The sequence below is a fragment of the Falco naumanni genome, chromosome Z (genome assembly GCF_017639655.2).
Source record: "Falco naumanni isolate bFalNau1 chromosome Z, bFalNau1.pat, whole genome shotgun sequence".
NCBI lineage: Eukaryota > Metazoa > Chordata > Aves > Falconiformes > Falconidae > Falco > Falco naumanni.
The window spans coordinates 32,501,186-32,512,771 of record NC_054080.1 but is presented as its reverse complement, the minus strand read 5'-3'; the positions used below and the strand labels follow the sequence as shown (position 1 = coordinate 32,512,771).

Genomic DNA, 11,586 nt, shown 5'->3' with positions numbered 1-11,586 from the left:
AGTGACTTTCTCATCTGCTCTGCCTCTTACAAAACAGTATTTACTCTTTTGAGGTTTCTGTCATTCGTATGTGCACATTTTTAATACACCTTGTTTCTTTTTAGGCCCATCTTGGTTCTTTCTCTTTTTTTTTAGAATGTTCTGCATTTTCTAACTTTTTTCTTTCACCTAGGTACTGCTGGATATCCTCTCTGCCTCTAGGGACGTCTTTCTCCATTTCGTTTCTGTTCTATTCATAGTCTTACAGCCCAAAGCAGCCTTCCACTAGGTTGTTCTGGGGTTTCCCCTCCACTATGATGTTACTGTAGTCTATATTACTGTAATACCCAGGGGCACCAACCAAACTAGGCACTCCAGTTACTGGATGAACATCCTGGCAGAAACAAATGAAGTCTCCAACTGCACCATTAAAACAGAAAGGCCAGGAAAAAAGGCAGAGAGGCAAGGAAAGCGCAGAGGTCAAGCAACTTCCCAAAGGAAACAACACCGCTCAAGTGACAGAATAACCACCCGCAGGCCCAATTCTCCCTCGCCCCGCACCTTGCGTTTCAATTTGCAGCCATGCCTCCGCACTCCCTCACTGCTGCTCTGGCACCATTCTTCTTTCCACAAAGTCACTGCAACGCGCGGACACACCTACCGCCCTTTCAATTTAAGCACCCCAAAATTAAAGACTTCAACCCTGCCCACCACACACGGAACAGTTTCCCACCTCCCTGAACATACAGCACCGATGCAGGTGTGCACATGGCCCTTACTACACGTGTGCTCTGGCTGTCGTTAACCCTCCCCTCTCTAAAGCGTCTCAGCAGGCCCTGGGTTATGAACCTGCAACGCTGGGTCAGCCGCTTTTCCTAACGAGTAGCTTCAGTTCGGCTACTTTGCCCTGCTGACCAACAGCACTTCAGGACATCTCCTGCCTTACCCCATCTCACGCGCCAGTTACAACTGGCTGTTTCAAAGCCTCCTCTTACTGCCACCTGTTACGGAGACCAGATCCCCCGGTTCAACTCTAAAGCGGTGCCGGTGTGTGCGTTTCCACGGGGCGGGGAGGAAACGCCGATCACCATGCCCGCAGCACCTGCGCAGCAGCAGTGCCGGGGACGTGCTGTTCGCGGCTCTAAGTCCCCACCTCAGCAACTGCAGCAGCGTCACCCAGAGCTCCCACCGCGCCCGCCCGGCGCCGCTGGCCCCAGGGCCTAGTCTGGGCCTTGCGCCGGCAGGCCCCGGTGCTGCGGTGGGGTGGGGTCTCGCAGGAAATACGCTGCTGCGGGCAGGGGGAACGCCTCCGCTGCTGGTGTCGCAGGTTCTAGCTTAGAGCAGCGACTGCCGGGCACGCGGCGCCGTAGCACAGCCAGCCGCCACCCGAACAACCGGTCAGCGTTACCCCGGGCTGGGGCGCCACCAGCGCTGGCCCCGCCGGTCCCTCACGTTTCCGTCAGGGGACGGTGGAAGGGGAGGAGCAAACTGGAGCACGCCAGAGCCGGGCGCCGGCTCGCCTCCCGCCGCCTCCTCCGGTACGTTCCCGACGATTAATGAGCAGAGCCGCGAATTAATACTCTCGGCGCGGCCCCCGGGCGCTGCCGGTACCGGTTACTGGTCGGGGGGCAGCCGTCCCGCCCGCCCGGCGCGCCGCGGTCCCGGCCGCGCAGCCCCCTGCCCTCCATCCCAGGCGGGGGCGATGGAGAGCCACGCGGCCGCTCTGCCCTCCGCCGCGGCGCCCGCCTCTCTGGTTTCACCAGGCCCCGGAAGCGGCGGCGGGGCGATGGCGGCAGCGGGCCCGGCGGCAAGGCCGGCGGCGGCGGAGCTGCAGCCGGAGAAGAACGGCGGGGAGCCGGAGGGCGGCTTCGGGCAGCTGCTGGAGGAAGCGGATGCGAGGGAGGACGCCGGCTACGTGCCCTACAGGTACGGCCGCGACAGCGCAGCCCTCGGCCGGCCGGGATGGGGCTGCGGCGGCGCGGAGCCTCGCTCTCGCCACGGCCGTGGCAGCCGCCCCCGCTGCTGGGGCGGCGGGAGGAGAGGGCCGGCTACTGTCCGTGCAGGGCCGGCCCCGCGGGCGGGCGGAGGAGGGGGAGGAGAGGCTGAGCGGGACGGCGGCGGGCAGGGCAGGGCAGGGCCGGGCCGGGCCGGGGCGGGGCGGCGGGCAGGGCTGCGGCGGCGGCGGCGGGCGGGGCAGGGCAGGGCTGGGTGGTGATTTGAAGAATCGGTCCCCAATATTCGAGCGAGCGGAGGTTATCTTTATCCGGCAGCGCTGGGTGCAGGGGGGATCGCTCCACCAAAGGCATGCACACCGAGGGGACCTTTCAGCCCCTCTTTATACAAGTCACTCGTGTCTATTCATTAACTTTCCGGGAACACCTTAACATCTCTCACACCTGGACAATTGGCACATTCCATTCAAGGGCCTAGTCTATCTTCACGTTAACAACATGAACATATCTCGTGCCTGCGCAGTGTCCTGGAAGAGTTGTCTCTACGCAGACTCTGTTCCTTAGCGGCCATGTTCGAAGCCTCCATCTTCGCCGCGTTGCATGTACAACAGGAATCTAAGACTTAGCAGTCTGTGCATCCGTCGTGTGGCAGTAAGGGCCCTTGGACATCTCCCGACTTTAACTAAACATAGTTGCGTCATCCTTTAGATGAGCGGTACAGCGTGCACTGTTCAGGCGGCGGTGCCGGCGGCTGGAGTGGGAAGCCTCAGCAGCCGCTCGGCGCTGCGAGCGCCGCGATCCGCTCGTACCCGAGTCACCGCGGGGCAGCTGGGGCCGTCCTCCGCCAGGCGACCTTGTGACTGAATTTTCATGTGGTCGCCTGTGTCGGGGCCTCCTTTCCTCGAGTTCATGCTGGTCTGTGCAACAGGCACTAATACAGTGATAATAACGGGGACCGGTGGGAACAGGGGTGTGTTACTGGACGTAGATCTCTGCATGTAGCTTTGCCTTTTTTGCTTCTTGGAAGCACTGAAAAGACAAAAACCTGTATTTACAGGGTCAGGAAGGAATGGGCCGATATTGAACCTATCCCTCAGAACGACGGGCCAAATCCTGTTGTTCAGATCATCTACAGTAAAAAATGTAAGTTTTAAATACATTCTGCACTGAAAACCAAAGGCGGTCGAATTGATATCGGTCCTTGGTGGTGTGAAAGCGAAACTTCCTGTTTTGGGTAATATGTTTTCTAGAGGAGTACACTGGAAAAATCAATATTTATCCTGTTACGGTGGTTGTGTGTGCTGTTTTCACCAAGCGTCTCTGAAGTTGAATCTTCATCTGAGATGTGAATAGCCAAGGTTTTATTTTAAACTCATATGGCTTGAGAGGCAATACAGCAGATTGGCTGGTTCACATAATAAGGCCTTTCTAGCCCACAAGTGGAAGACAGACAGACATATGAAGGTCGTGCATCTGGGGAAGTAATGTGAGTAAGCAGCAAGGCGTTTTTCTGATGGTTTTGCGTATGGTTTGGATGGTGTATTTTTAAGATATTTTTGTAGGCTTTGGGTATGCTGGTATCGTTTAGAACTTTCCATCAATAGTGCTGTTAGACCAATCTGTAGCTGTCATTTTAACATTTATAAAGTCCACAAAATAGGAAGTAGTATCAAAGGATTATTAACCTTATACGCTAATCAGGCAGTTGTCTTATAGCCTTCAATAAGATGCTGTTATCTATTTAGTTCAAGACGTCTATGATTACTTCCGGGCGGTTCTGCAGCGGGATGAGAGAAGCGAAAGAGCTTTCAAGTTAACAGCAGATGCCATTGAGTTAAATGCTGCAAACTACACAGCATGGTAACTGATAATCTTGGGATTATTTCTGTTGTCCTTTGATTGCTGACCTCTTACGTGTTTTATAATTTTGTTAGTCTGATCAGCATATGACTAGTTGAGTTCATGCAGAGGACTAGTGTAGACTTCCAGTGAGCTTCTGAAGAAAGTCTTTGTTCAGTGTTTTCCATGTCTTATTTTGATTCAGTGGTTTTCTTTCATTTGGCTTAGAGGATATTATCAATCAAGATCACGATTAGCCACAAAAGGAACTTTGATGTTTAACATTAGGTTGCTTACCTGATGACACAGCCTTGGCAAAATGCTGAAGATGGCCTCTGTTGACTCCAAGAAGAGGCATAAAAGCACGATAGCTGCCGTTTCCTGCGAAATAACTGTATACTTACTAAATGGTGCATTTTAGGTTAGTGTTCATTTAGATAATGAATAAACAGTGAATTTTGGATGTTCAGAGCAGGGCCCTGTAACATGTTTATGCCAACAGCTACCTCTTTGTATGTCTTTATTTGACTAACTTGCATGAGGTCAGAAAGTTTACGTTTCTTTAGCGCATAATTCATGGTTTCCATGATGATAAGACTCCTGTGGCTTGGCAGAGGTTCATTTGAAACAGGATTGCTGTGAACTTAGATAACATGCTGGTTTAACCAGTTGTATTCCAGTTCTCCCCTGTTTGATAATGGAATGGCCTTCAGCAGACCTGGATATGTGGTTTAGTTTTTTGCAGTCTTTTTAACTCATTATTTGTTAGAAAAACTGTGAACCAAGTTTATTCTGTGTTCCTCTCTGTGAATTTTAGGAGAGCCCTGTTGCAGTGTCTGAATGCTTGACTTTTACACAGGCATTTCCGGAGAGTCCTCCTGCAGTCTTTGGGAAAGGATCTTCATGAGGAACTGAAGTATATTACAGCTATCATTGAAGATCAGCCAAAGAACTACCAAGTGTGGTAAAATCATGTTTTACTCTCGGTTCTTAACACTTTTGCAGGTAACTTTTGCTTTGTAAATTGGCTAGAGTAATTTGTGATCATGGATGCTAAAAGTTATTGAAAGTTGCTGCCTGCATCTACTGCAGTGGCGGTAGTGGAGGAGTTACATGGAGTTGCGTCACTGCCAAAGGCCTCTTTAGCAGTTTGTTCTAAAAGTGATTATGACATGCAAAAAAGGTCTTGTTTTCATTTCAATTTTTAAGCTGTCAAAATAAGCCTGACAGACCAAAAAAATGACTGATGAAAAGGCAAACAAAAAGACAAATAGAAATAACTATTTTTTCTTTTATTGGCTCTTGGGGTTTGCTTGCCTGTTGTTGTTTTTTGGGGGGGAATAGGAAAAGCAGCAGGGTTGTTATTGCTAGAGAAATAACATAGGACTAGAAAATTCTATTCTGCTGAAGGCTTTGGCCAGGAGTGTTAAAAGTGGGAATGTTACTTCAAGTAAACATAACTTGTCTAAAAGGAGGTGATTGGCCAGTGTGTATGCGTAGTTAGAATTTGTTATAGGATAAGTATGCGTCAAATATATCTCAGACACAATTGAAGTGTTTTGGTACGTTTGATTTGAAGTGTTTAACTAGTGTTTTGTTCCTGAGTAGTACAGTTGTTACATGCTGTTTGAATACAGACCACACATCATAAAAAATTTTATAGACTATTCTAAAAATAGTTTTCTCCTCTCGTCCTTAGGCATCACAGACGGGTGTTGGTGGAGTGGCTGCAGGATCCATCCGAAGAGCTTCAGTTCGTAGCTGACATTCTTAAGCAAGATGCCAAAAATTACCATGCATGGCAACACAGACAGTGGGTTATTCGGGTATCGTATCCAACATTGTATTCAGAATCACTGAGATTCACTGAATAACCTGCTCAGGTTGTAGAGTTTGGTTTCTTAAATACAATCGGAATTCCATCTGGCACTTTGTTTCTTAAGGCTGAGGGGGGAAAACCAGTTGTATTTAAATGTGTGGTAGAGGTTAGCTATAAACTTGCCTTTTAAGAAGCAAGTTCAGAAAGGTCTTTTCTTGTTTGCTTGCTGTTCCGTGTGTGAATTTAATGAAGAGCTAATACCCTTGTATCATGTTCCTCGTTCACCCATCCTTAATTTATTTCTTTTAAAAAGTCTCTGTATCTAATGTTCAGAGACCTCAGGAGCAAGGAGAATATATAAACCTTTGGATTGTGACATTGTCTCTTCCTTCCCTTGCCACAGGAGTTCAAATTATGGGACGATGAACTAGAATATGTAGACCAGCTTTTGAGAGAAGATGTGAGAAACAACTCGGTTTGGAACCAACGACACTTCGTAATTTTCAGCACCGTCGGCTATGATGATCCAGTAGTCCTAGACACAGAAGTCCAGTTAGTAATGCTTTTCATGCTCGCATTAAGCATTCTCCATTATATGGAAGCAAAGGAATATTTAGACAGTCCCTGTGGGCTTGTCTTTCCTGCTTTTATTGCGGTTTCTGGGCTCACTCTCGTGGATGGCAGATCAAGTGTTAGTGCATATATAGCTTGCTTCAGTACTGCTGGCTTGTTGAGCAGTACAGAAGCAAGCTATGCTTACCCTGGGCAAGGCGTTCTCATGAATCTGTGTTCTGACCCAGTTTATTGTGCAAACAAAACTTTGGGCTTTCTATAGTCAGCTAGCTGTAGTGGAACGACCTGCAGATGTGTGGCACTGGAAATGTCGTGAGCTGTGCTGTTCAGTAGTGTCTTACGTCCTACCCCTAGAAAGCTTGGAAGGAGAGGCACTCTGTGTTGTAATAAACTGCTGTTTCAGTAGTACAGTAGCCACAATGATTTAAAGATAACACGGGCGTGGGTTGTAGGAAGAGGAATTGCCTTTTGTGAGGAGTTTGATACAGCTGGAAAAAGAAAGGAGCTTTCAGGGGTTTGTGGTCAGTGCAACAACAAATGTCTCTGTGAGTTGGCCGGTTTGGAGGACAGCGAGCTTTGGAAACGGTTTCAAAGCTGCATGTTTGTAACTGAAGACAAACTGGGCCTCTAGACATTTATTTTACAGCTGATGGTGGTAAAGGAATCTTCCTGCTATGGTTTTCTTATCTCGGACCGCTGGTCAGGATTGACGGTTAGGAGAAGCTGTTTGTCTAAAGCGAAGGAGCAATGAGGAGAAGTTCCTGCAATTATTTGGAGTTACTCTTCAGAAGAAATACTGGGTCTCTGAATAGGTCCATTGGTACATTGTTCATAGAGGATCCCAACCCTCATCGCCTTCTGTGGTTGTCTTTGCAAACTGCTCTAAGTTGTACTTCTCTTCCAGTCTATAACTTCTCTGCAGATTAATAAATCTGAGCTATTTCTATGACTTAGGCTCGGATATTTACAGCTTTTTCTCTCCAGAGGTCGGATCTAAACATCCTCCCTTGATCTGTTTATACATGGTGCTGTGTTCAAGTTAATTAGATACCATCTAAAGAATCAGACTGTCTAAGGTTAAGACTTCAGGGATGTCATTGTAGAACTGTAGCTGGGCTGCTTGTTGCTTGATAAACTCGGTCTTAGCCATAGTGACTGCAGAAAGTTAAAAAAGGTTTAGAGTTGTGGGTTTGTGGGGTTTTTCTTCTTCAGTATTGTATTGCTTATAGAACTTTTTGTCAGTATTTGTTGTCTCTGAAAATCAGGTGAATGATTACACTGGTGAAGGGCAGAAGGTAAAGTCTGTTTTGTGAAGATGAAATGTGGCTTTGCAAACGTACGGCAAATGTCTCTTGTTGCTTTGCTTTCAGAGGAGTTGCCTAATTGTTACTTTAAAAGAACTGCTGCAGAAGGCTGTGTGAGCTGAAAGCTCAAGCTTTGCCTTTCTGCAGTTTGCTCAAATACAGTCTCGTGAAAAAGGTTCTGCAAGCAGGTACAGAACATTTTGAATAGGTACATAGTTGAGATGATCTTGCACTCATATAAACATAGCTCAGCCTGGGCTTCAATTACTCTAGCCCTTTTCAGCCCCTTGCCATTTCTGAGCATTAAGGCACAAGTTATTCCTTTAGCATACCAGGACAGTGTATCGTGTTTTTTCTTAGTGCAATTGCTCATAATTTCAAGAACTGTTTCATTATTGTATAAAATGCAGCAAATGGAAGACTTCAGAATCTAAAACAGTTCTGTCAGTGTCTGTTGGTCTGGGACTGGCAGTGATTGTATTGCAAGGCATTTTTGATCTGTGACCCAGTTGAGATGATCTGCAAAAAGTCTCTGAATCAGAGTAGAGGATGTGTTTGGGAGTGTCTGAGCACATGCCAGTAATTTCTAACTGCATTGTTAGTGGCTGCGTTCCTGACCTATTGTCTTTTTCTCACAGATACACTCTTGAGATGATCACAGCAGTGCCACATAATGAGAGCGCTTGGAACTATTTAAAAGGGTGAGGTATTCTTCTCTGTGGGGCAAAGAGAGTATCTGTAGAAAGTGTCTTACGCCTAGCTCTTAACTAGAAAGAGCTTGTTGCTGTTCCTTCTAGTGCTGTGGGCTTAAGCAGCGAGGCAAAAGCTTGCTCAAAGGCTTCATACATCAACCTAATTTCTCTGTAACTGTCCGCTAAGTTTCTGGCCCTGTAGTTCTTGCGGGAGATTGCAAGTGCTTCGCATGCTTTTAAAAACTTGGCCTGTGATGTTACTGGGTTCAAGAGCATAGAGTAGGAAGCAGTGAGCATGCTTTCAGTCTTAATTTCTGCTCAGTTGAGCGTGCCTGTATTTAGCCTACTGCCACATTAAGCTGCATTATTGCTGCATGCTGCTTACTTTCTGCCTTACTTGAGTTTGCACCCTTGTTTCAAAACTGATCTCTAAATAAAGGAGTCATAACCAAAGTTGAATTCTTCACACCATATTTCCCAGCATTACGTTTCAAGCCCATTAACCTCTGTTCTAGGATTCTACAGGATCGTGGTCTTTCTGAGTATCCAAATCTGTTAGAGCAGCTGTTGAGTTTACAGCCTAGCCACAGTTCACCGTATCTGATTGCCTTTCTTGTGGACATATATGAAGATATGCTTGAGAACCAGTGTGATAACAAGGAAGAAACACTAAACAAGGCATTGGAGGTACGTTTTGAGAGGTTGGGTTTGCTTCTCAGGAATGCTATCTGTTGCTCTCTTGGTTTATATCCTGACAAAATGAGATTGATTTTCATAACTAGAGCAGGTTATTTGTCAATCTCAGGAGCTCTATGGAGAGTTGAACTTGAAAGCCAGATAATCCCAAGAGTCTCATGAATTTTTCTGTAAATAATAATTTGCCAGTTACAAAATCACTGTAAGTTTTCTTCACCTGGTAGTGAAGGAAGGTTCCTAATACTGCCTGCGGAAGAAAGGAGATACTTGAACAATCAAGGAGGTTCTGACGCTAACTTTGTAGTCCAAAATCACTTACCTGCAGGCTAGTGAATCTTGCTCCAAGTATCTGTATCTGAAGTCCCTTTGCACTTCTTAGGTCTTTCCAAGAAAGCTGGCAGAATTAGCTTAAAGGCTAGTAGGCACTGGGGACATTGTGAGGAATGTCAGGCACCATTTCCTACAGAGAATAAATGACTTGTAGCAATGTTGTGTATTCCCTGACCTGCACATTTGGGGAGATTCGTGTGGTTTGCAGTGTAGTTTTTACATTACTTTTTTACTTTTTTACTTTTACTTTTCATTCGCTGTGGAACAGACTGGAACACAGTGCAATTAGAGCTGCAGTTCTCGCATGGAGTCTGTATTCCAATGTTTTCCTTTGTCAACACTTTTCCTTTGTTGTGTTCTACAACCAGAGTATAAGTAAGTGCAGTTGTACCTCACAGCTTGGTGTCCCTTTATACTGTTTCTCTGAGTTTGATTTCTTCATCTATTTAGGCATGGAATCTCCTGTTTCTCAACTCTCATTCACTGACCAGGGCAATGCCATCTGCATTATCAAAGGGAATTGACTAGAAGACTTGTACAGTGTTCATAGCATATACGTTTTACACAGCATGTCCTGTGAGTGGGGTTGACTTCTGTGCCTCGCTGCTTACCCAAGTCGAAATAAAACAAATCAGAATGTGTAGAAATATCGTACGGCACCAGCTTTAACATGTCGTGAGAGAAGGTTACTGACTTGCATGGAGAATCCTTTTGGGACAGTATGCTGAGGGAAAAACCATGAACAAAATGCCTCCTGTCAGTCCATTGGCAGTACTGGAGATTTAAGAGCAGGATGTTCCCCCGCTGTTTTGAATGAAGCGGTTTACAGCTACTGGACCACTGAAAGACAGTCAGGTTTGTCAGGAAGTCACAAGTATGCTGTAGTGTACTGCAGGCTGAATAGCCTGGGAGAGATGACAAGTGGTGGGCACAGAAAGGAGTCATGGGGAAGCAGTTGCAACTGAAGTAGGACTGGGGAGATTTGTGCAGTGTCAGACTGGTTGACTATCAATTGGAATTGATACCGGTTTGAGGTCACTGGACAGTTGCAACTGGTGAATAAAACAAATGTTGCTAAGGAAGGTGTTTTAATACTAGCTTAATCCTATATTGCCTGTGTTTTTATAAAGATAATTAAGAATTCCATCAGCTTTTGGTGTAACACTCCAATGTCTCAATTGTCTTTCGTAGTTGTGTGAAATTCTGGCTAAAGAAAAAGACACCATCCGGAAGGAATACTGGAGATATATTGGAAGGTCCCTTAAGGACAAGCACAGCTCAGGCACTGAACAGACAAACAGCAGTAACTGAACTTGGAAGAAAACTGCTCACCACCTGCTGACTGATGCCTGGCCAGCCCCCGAGGAATGATCAGCAGGTGCCGGCCAACCCCCAGTCCCCAGTTTGTATACTGAGCGTGACATCCCATGGTATGGAATACCTCTTTGGCTAGCTCAGGTCAGCTGTCCTAGCTGTGCCCCCTCCCAGTTTCTTGTGTCCCTCCAGCCCTCTGGCTGGCAAGGCCTGAGAAACTGCAAAGTCCTGGAATTAACATAAACGTTACCCAGCAACAATTAAAAACCATCAGTGTTCTATGACATTGTTCTCGCATCGTAGCCAAAACACAACACTTCACTACTTACTAAGAAGACAATTAACCTTATCCCAGCCAAAACCAGGACAGTATCCACCCCTTATTCCATACCATTTATGTCATGCAACATTTTCCAATACATAACCACATCTCCTGTCTTTTAATATAAATACACGGATATCATTCCCTTAGTCTATGGACCATCCTTCTGAAGTCCGCTGCGTTCATTTAGTCCGTGACATTGGGCTTCATCTGTTGTAACAGTCTGTCCGGGTGGGAAAGATGGTATGAGTTGTTGGATTGTTGTGTCTTGGAGGCAGTTCTAATTCTATTAGAGCTGCCCTGGTCCGGTTTCACCAAAGTCATTCTTCATTGGTGTGGCAGTTGAAAAGGACTCGGGTTCAAATCCAAAGTGGTAGAGATGGCACCACAAGGCACTCGGTGTACTAATAGGCGTATAGAAATGACAATATACAATACTGTGTAACAATTAACATCACCCAACTTAATTAATTGGCTGTTTTCACCCAAAATCAAATCCCCTTGAGGCACACATCAAACTTCCCCATCCTTCCGTATTACCTAGTAAGTGCTCCCAGGTCCATTAGCAAAAGCGGTCCCACAGGTGTGTTTGCCTTTGCCAGAGGCGGGAATGCCCCAGACTGTGTTCCCAGACATAATGTTAAGGTGGACTACTGGAACTGTGTCCCTTTCTACAGTATGTGAAAGCTTTGGTTGGGCGGGTCCAGCTTGTCTGATAGATCCTGTGGTGTTGACTAACCAGGTGGCCTTTGCTGAGTGTGTATGC

General features: G+C 46.5%; 1 protein-coding gene across 1 annotated transcript; it reads left to right on the top strand.

The window, feature by feature from the left end:
- Positions 1–1,179: 1,179 nt before the first annotated feature.
- On the top strand, positions 1,180–10,969 carry LOC121081396 (protein farnesyltransferase/geranylgeranyltransferase type-1 subunit alpha-like). The gene is made up of 9 exons (XM_040580414.1): positions 1,180–1,905; positions 2,989–3,074; positions 3,677–3,791; positions 4,630–4,734; positions 5,470–5,596; positions 5,993–6,141; positions 8,105–8,167; positions 8,674–8,845; positions 10,376–10,969. The coding sequence occupies exons 1-9, from the start codon at positions 1,682–1,684 to the stop codon at positions 10,493–10,495; spliced, it is 1,161 nt and encodes a 386-aa protein (XP_040436348.1). The 5' UTR covers positions 1,180–1,681; the 3' UTR covers positions 10,496–10,969.
- Positions 10,970–11,586: the final 617 nt, after the last annotated feature.